Raw genomic sequence first — 14,213 nt, 5'->3', positions numbered from 1 at the left:
TATAATTTATTTTAAAATTATATAGATATATAATTTATAGATATAGAACATTAAAATATATGATAATTCATTTATACATATTTTTTTAACCTATTATTTGAAAATATAATATAATTTAATATTAAATATAAAAATATAATTATATATTTGCCGAAAATATAATTTATATTATGATAAACTATTATATATATATAATAAAATTAATAAGAAAGAACATAATAATGACATTTACATGTATTGATTACATTAAGTATGAGTCATATTTATAAAGAGTTTAAATGAATCAAATAATCAACAATAATATTCAGAATATATTTCCTATCGCAATTTGATACAAGTACCGTTGTATTGAATACTGCAATGGAGGATATCATATAAGAGCAGAGTGCAAAATTTTTAACAATAATTAATTAATTATTCATTATAAATCAATTCACGTACCTTTACTAGAACTTCTTTGTATGTAAAGTGCCCATACTTGAGAATCACCTAAGAATTTTCTTATGTATTCTTGATTGCTTTTATCTTCGAGAGCAGAATTAAATGCGGGTGGAACCACATCTTCATCGGGTAGCAGGACCGTTACGACTTTCTTTAAATAATTAGCGAATGTTGAATATGATACAATTATAACAATTTGAGCCTCCGGAGACGGTTCCCCGGTGCCGTCTAAGGAGTCACCCATCTTACGTTAATCAATATCGCAAAATTTGTAATCTTGAGCGGGCGATCCCCGCTCTAGGATGAACTGTCACACGAGTGATGACGAATTATAATAGGCATAGACTACGACACAGAAGTACTTACAAATCGCAATGATTCTTTAGTAATAACGCCATTTTTTTATACTCTATTTTATCCATCATTTTGGCTAGTTTTCATGTTATTTCTGTCAAATCAATTAAATTGTGTTAGTTTTATATTTTTCTATTCGTTATATTTTATATTTGAAAATAACTATTGATATATATTTATAAAATCTTAATTAATCATTTTTTTAGATAAAATTATAAAAAAAACAATACCTTTTTTCTAAAACAAATTTTGTATTTGTAGTAGAAATGATACTTTAACTATGAGATTTATATATACATATACTTTAATATGTGAAATATTATAGCATGCGCACGCATGTAGATTATGGAATAGAGAAAAGGTGGTTGGAAAGAGTAAATGTAGAATTTTTGTGGTGAAAAGAAAAAAAAATATCAATATAGAAAAAATTAATACAATAAATAATATTAATTGTAAAGAATTATATTTTTTGAAAATTGAAAGCCTATTTGTAGCTTATGTAATTATAGATTTACTTATAATAAAAGAGCTCTTACACCGGCTCGTATCGCGTAACTATCTTGATCGATTTATTTTTCATTTATTCTATAATGGAAGCTTTGATACCTGTAATAAATAAATTACAAGATGTGTTTAATACTGTTGGTGCTGATGCTATACAATTACCACAAATCGTAGTACTTGGTACACAGGTCAGTTAAAACTTTTTGAATGATGAACAAAAGATTTATAATTTGTAATTATAATCTTTATAATTTTTAATTTATAATTTAAATTAAAATTTTTTTTTAAAGTAAAAATACATTTGAATAATCATAAAATTTATTTAATTGATTTATAAATAATTTGATTTATAATTTTTTGTGAATTAAAATTACTTATGGTATTGATATGTTGCAGTAAATATAATTTTGTTTTCTAGAGTTCAGGAAAATCATCTGTAATAGAAAGTTTGGTTGGTCGATCTTTCTTACCAAGAGGTACTGGTATAGTTACTAGACGTCCTTTAATATTGCAACTTGTTTATACACCTAAAGATGATCGTGAACATCGAAGTGCAGAAAATGGAACATTAGATTTAGATGAATGGGGCACATTTTTACATACTAAAAATAAAATTTACACAGATTTTAGTGAAATTCGTAAAGAAATAGAATCTGAAACAGAACGTATGGCTGGATCTAATAAAGGAATTTGTCCAGAACCAATTAATTTAAAGATATATTCAACATCAGTTGTTAATTTAACTCTCATTGATCTTCCTGGTATTACAAAAGTGCCAGTTGGTGACCAACCAGAGGATATCGAAAGTCAAATACGACAACTTGTTTTAAAATATATATGTAATCCTAATTCTATTATATTGGCTGTTGTTACTGCAAATACTGATATGGCTACAAGTGAAAGTTTAAAACTTAGTAAAGATGTGGATCCAGATGGAAGACGTACATTAGCTGTTGTTACTAAATTGGATCTTATGGATGCTGGTAATTTTTATTAATACATTTATTATTATTTAAAATTTTTATAATTTAATTTTTATAATTTGTAAAAATATTATTGTATAATATTGTAGGAACTGATGCTATAGATATATTATGTGGAAGAGTTATACCTGTAAAATTGGGAATTATTGGTGTAGTTAACCGTTCTCAACAAGATATAATGAATAATAAAAGTATTCAAGATGCATTAAAAGATGAAGCTGCATTTCTACAACGTAAATATCCTACTTTGGCAAATAGAAATGGAACTCCTTATTTAGCTAAAACTCTAAATCGTTTACTGATGCATCATATTCGGGATTGTCTTCCAGAATTAAAGGTAATACAATAGAGAGTTTTTGAATAAAAATTTGCCATACATAGCTAGAAAAACTAAAATAGGCATAATTTGGTAGAACTTATATTTTTTAAAAACAGACGAGAGTAAATGTGATGGTTTCACAATTTCAAACCCTTCTTAATTCATATGGTGAGGATGTTAGTGACAAAAGTCAAACTTTACTTCAAATAATTACTAAATTTGCAAGCAGTTATTGTTCCACAATTGAAGGAACAGCTAGAAATATAGAAACAACAGAATTATGTGGTGGTGCTCGAATTTGTTATATATTTCATGAAACATTTGGAAAAACACTGGATTCCATACATCCGTTGGCGGGTCTTACAAAAATGGATATTTTAACGGCTATTCGAAATGCAACTGGTCCAAGACCTGCTCTATTTGTACCAGAAGTTTCCTTTGAATTATTAGTTAAACGACAAATTCGAAGACTCGAAGAACCGTCATTACGATGTGTAGAACTTGTACATGAAGAAATGCAAAGAATTATTCAACATTGTGGTACTGAAGTACAGCAAGAAATGTTGCGTTTTCCAAAATTACATGAACGTATTGTTGATGTTGTAACGCAATTACTACGTCGACGTCTTCCACCTACTAATCAAATGGTTGAAAATTTAGTCGCTATAGAATTAGCATATATTAATACCAAGCATCCAGATTTTCATAAGGATGCAGCTCTTGTATCATCTTTATTAAAAAATTCTAATGTAGATCATATAAAACATAATAGGAAAGTTCCTTCTACTACAAATACCACATCAAGTAATATAACTTCAAATGAAGCAGTAAGTAATTATTAATAATATTCATAATCATTAATAATATTCATTAATTTATATTTTTGTATTAATATTTTTCCTTATCTTAAACACTGTGTGTATAATATATAGATAATATATATATAATAAATATAATAATTTTATGTTTGATTAAATGATATAATATTTAAATATTTTAGTGTTTTCTAATCAATTTGTTCTGTGTGTTATGTAACTAACACAAACATATTTCTAACAGAATGTAAAATCAATTAATAATCAAGAAGAAGTGGCATCTTTACCTGAACAGAATAAGGATCAGCAAGGACATCAAATGGTTTTAAGCAATTGGCTCTTAAATAATCTTATACCTCAAGGAAGAACTGATTCAACTAGTTCGATTGATAATTCTCCGGTAAGAAATCGTGAAAGCAGTACTTCTCCCCATCCAAATCCAAGTTCAAATCCAATAATCGAAGTACAGAAAGCATCTTCACAACAAAAACCTGTAAATCTGTTACCTGAAGTACCGGTGCAAACATCTCGTAAACTGAGCGAACGAGAACAACGAGACTGTGATGTGATTGGTATGAATAGAAATGAATTTTTTTTTAAAAAATTATTTTTTATATTGTTTATTTATATACTTTATCCTTTACAGAAAGATTGATAAAATCATACTTTTACATTGTACGAAAATCTATACAAGATAGTGTACCAAAAGCTGTCATGCATTTCTTAGTTAACTATGTAAAAGATAACTTACAAAGTGAACTTGTAACACATTTATATAAATCACATCATGCTGAAGTTCTTTTAAATGAAAGTGAACATGTTGCTGTTAGACGCAAAGAAGCAGCAGATATGCTAAAAGTATATATTTTCATATCTATAAATGATAATATTTTTTTTATATAAATTAAAATTTTAAACAATTTATCTATCTATATGTTTTTATTATAGGCATTAACACAAGCTGGTCATATTATTAGTGAAATTCGAGAAACGCATATGTGGTAATAGAATTTATCTATTATTTACATGATCAGTTTATAGTTCAATTTAGACAGTTTGGTTTAATAAACTGATAAATGAAGTCACATGTATGTCTAAACACTGTATATAATTTGTATTTTTCATGCAAATAATGTTTACAATTATAATAGTTTTTAAGATTTTTTTTAGTTTTATTTCATTGATATAAAAAATAAAATACAATTACACCTGCATTTATAATAAATTTCGATATTAAATAATCAAAATATTACCATTTATAACAATGTTGCCATAATTTTATTTTAAAAGCTTTTCTAAAGTTATACAAATATTTACATTAAAAAAATTAACTTTTTTTTATAAGAAATGTAAAAGCAAATATAAACGATCATAGATATAAAACAGTTTGTTATATTTTGTAACATTTTGCACTGCATGAAAAAATTAAAAAATTAATAATAGTTAATGTAAAAGATAATAAATCTTATTTATGATTACTTGTGATACAGATCCAAAGCTATGTGTATGTTGTGTGTTTACTCATGTGTGCATATGATATATATTATATATGATTAGTAATTTTTATTGACTTTTGTTATTGAGAGATACAAGCAAATTGATTGTAACACTGTATAATACATTGTTGTGTTTTGATAGTCTCCATATTAGGTGTGATAAAAAATTTTTCAATAAACTGTATATGCTCAAGTAATTGAAGAAGAGGCTGTTCATAATGGCCTTCATGCATTTTAGAAATAGCATTTAATCTTTTTTTAACTGATTTTTCAAGTTGATTTTTTATCTTTTTTAAATTAATTGTCTTACAATTACATTGTTTGTTTAATACATTTTGCATATGTTTTTCATTTAATGCAATTATGCCAATAATTTCTGAACATGTTTTACATTTATATTTCATTATTTCGGGTAATGGATATTGCCAATTTTGAATACACGCATCGCATGTACATAGAAAACGATATTTTTTCCATAAATATTCGATTCTTGATAACTTGTTTTCACTAAACCAATGTGGTCCATAACAATCAAGAATTTCTGTACCTTTACCAACAAAACGTAATGTTCTTACTACAACTATTCCTGTAAAAAATTATTCAAATTTATTTATAATATATAAAACATAGAAAATCACTTATTAAGAACAATTTTTACCTGATGGATAAGTATGACGAACAACATTTGGATAACAACTATGATTTATAAGACTAACCGAAGGATAAATTGCTCCACCTATTTGTCTTGGTTCCCAAATATGTGTTTTTTTATCATATATATTTTCCACAATTTCATAAGCATTACAATTTATAGCCTGTAAGTGATGTAATATTGCTACTGCTAAGGAGATGAAGGATTCTTTTAAATAAACAACATCCATTTTGCTCAAGACAAAAGTAAAGCATTTTGCCAAAAATATAGCTTCGATAGCACGAATAAGATTTGTTTTAGGTTCCATTTTTGTACAATGAGTTTTTAAATTTAATATAGTACGATAATCGTAAGGACTATAAATTTCATTTGTTCCTAAATTATTACGTTCTTTATTTATATTTGTAACATAACATTGAAGGAAATTATTGTTTAGAAAAGAAATTTTTTTTTTTTCGATATTGTTAATTTGTTCAGTTGAAGATAAAAATCCTGAAATTATCATTCTATAAGCTAACAACAAATATGAAGTATTTCGTTGTATTTGTTCGGAATCATTTTCAAAGAAAGCATCAAATATGAAGCATTCATACTGATGATATATTTGCCACGCTTTACTACGACATTTTTCCGAACAAAAAGATACCTGTATAAATTTAATCATATTTTAGAAGTAGTCGATATATTAATAGATTAAAAGTACAAAAAAATAAATATAAAACAATAGAAATGGATTAAAATTATTTATTCTACTAACTGTTTGACAATAATAGCAAGGAATTTTAACACTATTACTCGACATTAGAGTAATATGACAATGTAAACAATTTCTACCAAGTGCTTCTTTATTTGTACTGAAAGCAAATGGTGCTTCAACAATAAGAACAGATCCTGCTTTGATGTTCTTGGTAGCTATAAGATGTCGACCTCGTTTTTCATCAAATTGTAAAGTAACAGCATCTGAACAACTTTTAAGAATAGTATGTTGTTTCCCATTAAGAGTAGGAATTATTGATGCATAATTTGCTATCTCGAAGGAAATATTTTGATTTTTGCTGTATTTTTTACGCAATCTTTTGTCCTGAGAAGATGATTCTTTCAAACTTTTATAGCATTCACGTTCTAATTGCATACATGCTTTTTTATGTTCCAAAAAATCGTTTATACTTTCAGTAGTTGTATTGTAAAGATTTTCAGGAAGTGCAAGCATGCATTCACAATATTTTAAGCATTTTACAAAAGCTTTCGAATTATAATAATAGTATGCGCAATCTAAAAGCGCATCTAGAAACAATTTACTACTTACACTGGCCTTAAACAGTGTTTCGGTAAGGATACTACTTTTATTTGTTTCTTCGTGCACAATTCCATCCTTAACTATCATTTCGCGATTTTTATTACAAAGTTCTGCTGCTTTAATATCATCCTTACCCTTATATGACTCAATAATTTTTATATTTTCAATACTCGGTATACTTATAAGGACTTTTATCATTTCTTCTCTATCTCCATTTTCAGAAAATTTCTTGAAATTATTTGCATACGGTTCTATGACAGCATCATAAGCAATTTTAAAAAATTCATTAAAGTTGATATATCTATGAAAAATTTCAATTATAGCATATTCATTATATATATTCATTATCGATACATAATATAATTGATATAAATAATTTTTCTTTTTTTGCATAATTTTAATAATTGTATTATATGATTTTACATTTTTTATTATTGTAAGTTAATTAAAATTAAAATATGTATTATATTTATGGAATATTCTTAAAAAATTGATTCTAGAGATCAAAACAAATATAAAATATACACAAAAATCGATTATAGACAAATGAAGTGAGACAAAAAGAGGATAAGACTCATTCTGATTTCCTTACACCGCTATTATATTTTGTTATTCATTTATTTCATCTAATGCGAATTTAAATTTAAATAAATTAATAAAAAAGCTGCAATTAATATTTTTATATAATAATTTTGTGTTTTTTTGAACTCTTGAATTAACCCTTCAAAAATATATATATTAACAAACTATAGTTCAAATAAGAATTTTTATGTATTTTTGATGATATAATTTTTTTATACATAATTTTTTTATTATGCAAATTAAAATTTTTTATTGATTTAATTTATAAATATATAACTTAATTACTTAATTTAATTTTTGGAACAAAAAATAAAATATATTTTTTTAAGTATATGAAAATTCATAAGAAAAGTTATTTACTTACCCTTTTGTGACAGACATGATTGTTTAAAATATTAATAAATTGTGTAATTATACTATTAAATTAACACTCGTATTTTTATTATAAATAGAAGACAAATGAGCTGCGATAAATTCTAAAATTAGATATTAGATTTCGTACTGGGATATATTCATGACACATTTATATTTATATTTATATTTTAACTTAAGATTATTAAAAAATATAATAAACAAATGAAATAAAATTATATTCATTGTTATATCACTACTACATATAAAAAAATCTTTCAACATTCTATTAAATTATATAATGATAATTTAATAGCAATATATATATTTCAATATTTTCAATTATGAATTCACTTCATTTATGAATCAAAATATATATTTTGTAAAATATTTTAAATAATGATAAGTTTTTGAATATTCTAAGTTAAAATTTAAACATTGTTTGATACCACTTTTTTACAGTTGATGTCACTAGTGTAGTAATAAGTAACCATTAAGAGTAAACGTCACATGATAAAAGCGGGTGTGAGCGCTTTTCTCTTAATTTGTATATAAAGTTTTCTTATTCTTAATATTTATGAAAGTACATTATTAAGTTATATTTTAAAATTAAAGTCAATTATTTATTAAAGTTTTTTCATTTTTCTTAAGAATTACATAATAACAACGAAACAAAAATAGCACAATGAGATACATTTTGGGTACTACTTTTGCGGGTACTGCTTCAGCAACAATTCTAGTATTAGGTATTGACTTTTATTTATTTCTTCTTAAATAAAATACGAAAATCAATTAATTATTTAAAGAAAATAAAATTAACTGTAAATATTACTATCAATTAAAATTTATATATTTTAAAATTTTCTTGTAGTATTGTATCATCTATTTACTGGAAAAGGTGAACGTGTTAGTATTGCATGGTAAGCACATTTAAATTTGGTATTTTTTTTATTTAAGACTATAATTAAAAATATTATTAAGAGAATATTATTAGGTTTTTAGAAAATACTTCACCATATATGTGGGCAACTCTTGGTATTGGACTTGCAGTAGCTTTATCTGTTGTTGGTGCTGCATTGTAAGTTTAATTTTTTTATAAATAACTTATATTTATATGTGATATAAATTCATTATTTCAGGGGAATACATACAACAGGAGTTTCAATTATTGGAGGTGGTGTAAAAGCACCAAGAATTAAAACAAAAAATTTAATTTCAGTAATATTTTGTGAAGCTGTAGCTATTTATGGTTTGATTACTGCCATTGTATTATCTGGAATGTTAGAAAAATTTACTGCTGAAGCTATTCAGAAGGAAGAAGTTCGTGATCAAAATTGGTTTGCTGGTTATTTAATGTTTGGAGCAGGCTTAGCTGTTGGTCTTGTTAATTTATTTTGTGGTATAGCTGTTGGCATTGTTGGTTCTGGTGCAGCCCTTTCTGATGCAGCAAATTCTGCTCTTTTTGTTAAAATTCTTATTGTAGAAATCTTTGGTTCTGCCATTGGACTTTTTGGATTAATTGTTGGAATTTATATGGTAAGTTATTTAATGAAAATATTTTTGTTTTTTAAAATTCTAATTAATTCATATAAATTTGCAGACATCTAAAGTAAAAATGGGAAATAAAGTATAAATTTAAAATAAATAGTAATATTATATAATATCCATAAAATATTTTTTAGATTCATTATCTTTCATCACTTAGTGATGATTGAAATAAAAATATAAAAATAAAAATAATTATTAATTATTATATGTTTAAACCAACTTAAAATTTTTGTTATATAAAATTAATATTTTGTTTTTATATTGAACAAATATATATAGTTTATTAGTTATGAATAGATTTTAATTATTAATTTGAATAATTTTCACAACTTTTGGTTATAAAAATTTTTGTGTATAAATAACTATTTTTAATATTGTAAAATTCATTATTTCAATAGAATCTTTTATTTAAAATATTTTGAATATGATCATAACATACTTTTTCTTGAATGCTTTTCTACTGTATATATATTTTTTAACTATAATATTATATGAAATAAATATATGATATGATATATGTTTCATATATATATATAAAATATACTATGTATAATATTATTTATGAATTGATTTTTTTATTAGATAATATAAAAAAAAGTTCTTTAATAAAAATATAAAAATTCTTAACAAATATTATATATAAATTCAAAGCTTATATATATATGTATATATATATAATCAACAATTAGAGAAAAATTCTTGTTATCCTTGATATCTAATAATTGATATCTAATGATTGATTATATATGATACTATCATTTTCCGTAAACCATTATAGAATGAATATTTTTAAATGCCTTCTCTAAGCACTTCACATATTCACTAGCATTGCTATTACTTTTATAACTTGTCACAATAGTTCCCAATCTTTTATCTTGTATCATGTATCTAAATTATTAAAGTATTATTAAAGTGATTGTTATATGTAGATAAAATATTTAAAACTATATATGTTATCAAATTGCAAATAATATATTTGTAAAAATAATAAAAAAAACTCACCCAATTCCATATCCATTTTTTACTACTGGTCCAAAACCACCAGCATATATAATTGGATCTGAAAGAGTTGATGTAGATAAAATATTATTATTTATATTATCATATGCAGAATCTTCAAAAATAGTTGGTTTTAAAGAATTTGAATATTCCCAAATTTTTTTTAATGCAAATAAATGTCTATCGAATCCTTGTCCTATAAAAAATGATATAAATATATTTTTAATTACATTTCTTCATCATTTTTCTATCAATGTTTATTAATATAAAATTTAATAATAATTTAATATATGTAACATTTTAAATTATATGTAATATTATAATTACCCATAGCAGCTTCTTTAGAAAGTTCACTGTGAACTTTACTACAATTAATTATTAAATTTTTCAGTTCAGACATAGATAAATTATTATTTTTCTGAGCTATGGCTTCACATGCTCTTTTTGTTTCCATTGTGCATGATCTAAGAGTCTCAGTACGACCATGTTTAAATGCAGCTGTACTACAAGATTCATATGTTGGTACTACACAATTTTTTTGATAATATATAGCTAATTGAAAAGCTAATTGCATAATTGCATCAGAGCTTAAACCAAATTTTTTACATTCATTTTTACCAAAATCATTAAATATTATATGATCAACACTTAGATTTTCAATCCATTTTTCAAACTTCTTTTTTTGTGTATATACAATATTTTGTATTTTACTATCTACAATAAAGTTGAGTTTTTCCACTTCTCCTTTTTGAAGATATTTCATATCATCAGCACAAAATTTTGGCTGTTTTGTAATATCATATTTTACATTCTTAAAGAAGAGAAAAAAATTAAATACTAAAAATTTTTTAATTCATTTCTAGAAAAAGAAAAAATTAATATTTACTTTAAGAAATCTTAATATAGCTACTCCATCTCCCCATGAATGTTCAAAATTTATTCCAGCATATCCATCTTGTGTAACGATTAAAGAAAATGATTTATCAAACCATCTGTTTGTTCCATCCGCATGGAGATATATCCTAATTAACTCATTATAGTCAGTGCCAACATAAACATCATCTAATATCATTACAAATATAGCAGAATCTATTTTTTGTAAAATTTCTTGGTTACCAATTTGTGATAAATATGTTCTAGTTTTGGCCCAAAAATCACGTTCTGATGTTGTAAGTATACCAATAGGACTTTCATTACTTAATAAAGTATCTTCTAAAATAGATTTTAAGCAATTAGCTATTATATTTGGTTGATAAATATAACCATTTTTATCTATTACATCAAAAGAATAAAAATGTCCTTTCCTCATTACAATTATGTGTCTTCCAATTGTATTTTCATAAATTTCATCTTTTACTGATTTTGGTAATCTCGTAGTATTAAATAAATTATGATATTGTGACATATCTAAGGGAAACGCCTAAAGTAATAAATTTTTATCAAATTTTTATTAAATGTAAAAAAAATTATTCATTTATTTTTAATTATGGTAAGATTATTTTACCTTAAATAAATAAGCTCCATACCATCTAAATTCAGAAGGAAGAAATCTTGTAATAATATGAAATATATTATTATGAGCTGTTTCAGATTTTAAATAAAATATTTCTGGTTGTAAAATATTTTCTTTTAATGACTTCATAAATCGTAATGATGATATAATAAGATTTGTAGCTTTTACTAATTGTATATTTTGTTCTGAATTTGAGTCTGGTTCAAGAACTAAGAAAGGATTATAGTTGATAGGTAAAGGTTTACGATCTCGTAGATACATATCAAACCATGGTTCACTAATATAACTAGTATTACAATTTTTAGCATCTTTTTCAATTAGTTCCTTATGTAATTTAATACCATCTTTGATCAGAAATTCATTAACATAAATTGCAGTTTTCTTTAATTGTTCTTTAGATAACAATGGTCTTTGTGCATTTAAATATCTTCTACATGTATCTTCTAATTTTGGAATAGGTAAACGTGGTAGAGATAATTGAAAATGCATTGTTGGAGTTTTACTTTTTTCAATATATTGATATTCTTCATTTTTTTTTGTAGATATTTTTCTAAAATAAATATACATATATTTTCACATTATTTAAATATATTTTATAATTGTTAATAATAATACAATAATTAAATATTGAAATATAGTTACCTTGATGTTTGTAATAATAATTGTACTTTATCTTGATCAATCTAAAATATAAATATTAATATAAATATTAATTATGAAATTATTATGTTAATTATATATTAAAAGTGTTAATATGTGAAATTTATGAATCTTACTAGTTTCTTTTTAAAGTAATTATATTTTAATATAAAAGATAGCATATTGTATTTATTTTATAATTTTTATTTACAATTACACGCTATATACAGAACTTTATAAAAAATATGTGTAATAATATAAAATATTTGTATAATATAAAAAGTAAAATATTAATAGATAAAATATATTTCCTTGTATATTTTTATAATACTATTAATTTAAATAGATAATAGCCTAAACTTTATTTCGAAGCACTAAAAATTATTAATTCTTTTTTGTGCTTTCTAATAGTGTTTGATAATTAGAATCCAAAAATATTAATTTTAAGTTTAGAAATTCATTAGTTTAAAAATTATTCGTATATAAAATTAGTGCTTTTTAAGCATTTTTTGACAGGTTACAAGACACCATATTTGTTTATTTTCCAGTTTGTCCTATGAGCGGAGTTACTGTCTGCATGTGAATGACAGTCATTAAAATCCATTAAATAACATCTTCAAAATTACTGAGTTGGTTAGGTCAACTTCTTTTTCCGGCCGCCTATGGCGGCCGGTAATTCCAACAATAATTATTATTTTGGTAAGTTATTTTTGTTTCAACTTATATATATCGAATCAACTTATATCGAATAAACAATGTTTGTAATTGTATTATTATATTTTGTGCGAACTAACCAGAAAAACAAAACTTGTATAATCTATATAGTCAAATTTGACTTATCGCGCCGAAATAGTCATTATCCAAATGCAATCCATACCTCCGTTCATTGGACGAATTGTGAATATAAATCAATAAATGATATTCTAGTCATTAACTTTATATATGAATAATTTTTGAATCAATGAATTCCTAAACTTAAAATTAATATTTTTGAATTCTATTTATCGAAAACTATCAAAAGGCATAAAAACTCAAAGTAAAATTTAATCACATGATATACAATAATAAAGTTGAAACATTTTGGTAAATAATTTTCGGAAAAAATTATTTGAATCGCCTCAGAAATCATTGAAATTTTTAATAGTCGACATTTATGACATACTATATAAAATTATTAGTCTCTATAGTTATATCATATATAGGATGTTAATATATTTATAATACATCTTTGGAAGATCGATTTTAAAGGCTTAAAACAAACATAATATTGCAAAAATTAATATTTAAACATACTTAAAGTTTATTTATAAACAGTTAAGCAAAACAAAAAAAAAAGATTTTATTATTATATCATCGTTGTACTTTATTCCTACTATTTCATTTAATTCAATCATTTAATTCACGAAATTAAATTGCTTATAACTTAATAAATAAGCTTCAAACATTTTTGTATTTATTTTGGCTTTTAGAATTGATTCTCCAAAAATCACATATGAATATATTAAAACATATATTATATACAAATATAAAAAAAGATGCAATCATTTGTTTTAGACATATAAATATATAAAAATGTATAATAATTCTAAAATGTATTTTATTCTAAATTTTTTTTTCTTTTATAATATTTTTCTTTAATTTTCTTTCTCTATTTTTAACAATTTTGAAAATATAATTTATATCAGTTATATAAGACATTACATATGAATTATTTGTAATA

The 14,213-nt window shown here is 23.7% G+C and overlaps 6 protein-coding genes across 18 annotated transcripts in view; 3 read left to right on the top strand and 3 right to left on the bottom strand.

The window, feature by feature from the left end:
• Positions 1 to 858, bottom strand: part of LOC102672511 (dynein heavy chain, cytoplasmic) — a 19,958-nt gene extending 19,100 nt beyond the window's left edge. For 6 of the 9 annotated variants that reach the window (XM_006622868.2, XM_006622870.2, XM_006622872.2 and 3 more), the window contains exon 1: positions 442 to 857. In XM_006622868.2, coding sequence (XP_006622931.1) covers positions 442 to 685 — 244 coding nt within the window. In that variant the 5' untranslated portion in view covers positions 686 to 857. Of the gene's footprint in view, positions 1 to 441 lie in introns of all 9 variants that reach the window. The other 3 variants (XM_006622869.2, XM_006622871.2, XM_006622873.2) reach the window with 1 other exon arrangement.
• A 183-nt stretch (positions 859 to 1,041) lies between these two features.
• On the top strand, positions 1,042 to 4,580 carry LOC102672360 (dynamin-1-like protein). The gene is made up of 7 exons (XM_006622867.1): positions 1,042 to 1,487; positions 1,718 to 2,282; positions 2,372 to 2,619; positions 2,718 to 3,428; positions 3,661 to 3,988; positions 4,063 to 4,274; positions 4,365 to 4,580. The coding sequence occupies exons 1-7, from the start codon at positions 1,386 to 1,388 to the stop codon at positions 4,419 to 4,421; spliced, it is 2,223 nt and encodes a 740-aa protein (XP_006622930.1). The 5' UTR covers positions 1,042 to 1,385; the 3' UTR covers positions 4,422 to 4,580.
• A 279-nt stretch (positions 4,581 to 4,859) lies between these two features.
• LOC102671961 (SET and MYND domain-containing protein 4-like) lies at positions 4,860 to 8,371 on the bottom strand. 2 transcript variants are annotated; one of them, XM_031513889.1, is made up of 4 exons: positions 8,244 to 8,371; positions 6,322 to 7,162; positions 5,571 to 6,210; positions 4,860 to 5,498 (listed from the first exon to the last, which is right to left on the bottom strand). In XM_031513889.1, the coding sequence occupies exons 2-4, from the start codon at positions 7,057 to 7,059 to the stop codon at positions 4,993 to 4,995; spliced, it is 1,884 nt and encodes a 627-aa protein (XP_031369749.1). In that variant the 5' UTR covers positions 7,060 to 7,162; positions 8,244 to 8,371; the 3' UTR covers positions 4,860 to 4,992. The 2 variants fall into 2 exon arrangements, with proteins under 2 accessions (XP_031369749.1, XP_006622927.1); XM_006622864.2 differs by lacking the exon at positions 8,244 to 8,371 and adding an exon at positions 7,808 to 7,909.
• LOC102672084 (V-type proton ATPase 21 kDa proteolipid subunit-like) lies at positions 8,258 to 10,348 on the top strand. The gene is made up of 5 exons (XM_006622865.2): positions 8,258 to 8,540; positions 8,666 to 8,714; positions 8,789 to 8,872; positions 8,934 to 9,330; positions 9,395 to 10,348. The coding sequence occupies exons 1-5, from the start codon at positions 8,480 to 8,482 to the stop codon at positions 9,425 to 9,427; spliced, it is 624 nt and encodes a 207-aa protein (XP_006622928.1). The 5' UTR covers positions 8,258 to 8,479; the 3' UTR covers positions 9,428 to 10,348.
• Positions 9,729 to 12,537, bottom strand: LOC102672224 (carnitine O-palmitoyltransferase 2, mitochondrial-like). Its single transcript, XM_006622866.2, has 6 exons — positions 12,497 to 12,537; positions 11,846 to 12,404; positions 11,228 to 11,761; positions 10,669 to 11,152; positions 10,345 to 10,537; positions 9,729 to 10,230 (listed from the first exon to the last, which is right to left on the bottom strand). Exons 2-6 carry the CDS (start codon positions 12,341 to 12,343, stop codon positions 10,098 to 10,100), a joined length of 1,842 nt encoding a protein of 613 aa, XP_006622929.2. The 5' UTR covers positions 12,344 to 12,404; positions 12,497 to 12,537; the 3' UTR covers positions 9,729 to 10,097.
• Positions 12,538 to 12,936: 399 nt separating this feature from the next.
• Positions 12,937 to 14,213, top strand: part of LOC102671043 (mesoderm induction early response protein 1) — a 5,839-nt gene continuing 4,562 nt past the window's right edge. For 3 of the 4 annotated variants that reach the window (XM_006622856.2, XM_006622855.2, XM_031513887.1), the window contains exon 1: positions 13,141 to 13,192. In XM_006622856.2, coding sequence (XP_006622919.1) covers positions 13,156 to 13,192 — 37 coding nt within the window. In that variant the 5' untranslated portion in view covers positions 13,141 to 13,155. Of the gene's footprint in view, positions 13,193 to 14,213 lie in introns of all 4 variants that reach the window. The other variant, XM_006622859.2, reaches the window with a different exon arrangement.

This window comes from Apis dorsata, unplaced genomic scaffold, assembly GCF_000469605.1.
Source record: "Apis dorsata unplaced genomic scaffold, Apis dorsata 1.3 scaffold_787, whole genome shotgun sequence".
NCBI classification, from domain to species: Eukaryota; Metazoa; Arthropoda; class Insecta; order Hymenoptera; family Apidae; genus Apis; species Apis dorsata.
Note: the sequence above shows the minus strand (reverse complement) of the source record. Positions and strands in the feature narration are given on the sequence as shown.

What these genes read in the sequence shown, in the direction of transcription:
- LOC102672360 (XM_006622867.1), top strand. Translation starts at nt 1,386, where the DNA reads ATGGAAGCTTTGATACCTGTAATAAATAAATTACAAGATGTGTTTAAT. An exon ending in TCGTAGTACTTGGTACACAG is followed by an intron (nt 1,488 to 1,717) that starts GTCAGTTAAAAC and finishes TTTGTTTTCTAG; the next exon opens with AGTTCAGGAAAATCATCTGT. An exon ending in AAGCAGCAGATATGCTAAAA is followed by an intron (nt 4,275 to 4,364) that starts GTATATATTTTC and finishes TTTTTATTATAG; the next exon opens with GCATTAACACAAGCTGGTCA.
- LOC102671961 (XM_006622864.2), bottom strand. An exon ending in CTTGCTATTATTGTCAAACA is followed by an intron (nt 6,211 to 6,321) that starts GTTAGTAGAATA and finishes AAATTTATACAG; the next exon opens with GTATCTTTTTGTTCGGAAAA. An exon ending in TCGTCATACTTATCCATCAG is followed by an intron (nt 5,499 to 5,570) that starts GTAAAAATTGTT and finishes AATTTTTTACAG; the next exon opens with GAATAGTTGTAGTAAGAACA.
- LOC102672224 (XM_006622866.2), bottom strand. Translation starts at nt 12,343, where the DNA reads ATGCATTTTCAATTATCTCTACCACGTTTACCTATTCCAAAATTAGAA. An exon ending in ATGGAGCTTATTTATTTAAG is followed by an intron (nt 11,762 to 11,845) that starts GTAAAATAATCT and finishes TTATTACTTTAG; the next exon opens with GCGTTTCCCTTAGATATGTC. An exon ending in AAAAATGGATATGGAATTGG is followed by an intron (nt 10,231 to 10,344) that starts GTGAGTTTTTTT and finishes TTAATAATTTAG; the next exon opens with ATACATGATACAAGATAAAA.
- LOC102672084 (XM_006622865.2), top strand. Translation starts at nt 8,480, where the DNA reads ATGAGATACATTTTGGGTACTACTTTTGCGGGTACTGCTTCAGCAACA. An exon ending in TCTGTTGTTGGTGCTGCATT is followed by an intron (nt 8,873 to 8,933) that starts GTAAGTTTAATT and finishes TCATTATTTCAG; the next exon opens with GGGAATACATACAACAGGAG. An exon ending in TAATTGTTGGAATTTATATG is followed by an intron (nt 9,331 to 9,394) that starts GTAAGTTATTTA and finishes ATAAATTTGCAG; the next exon opens with ACATCTAAAGTAAAAATGGG.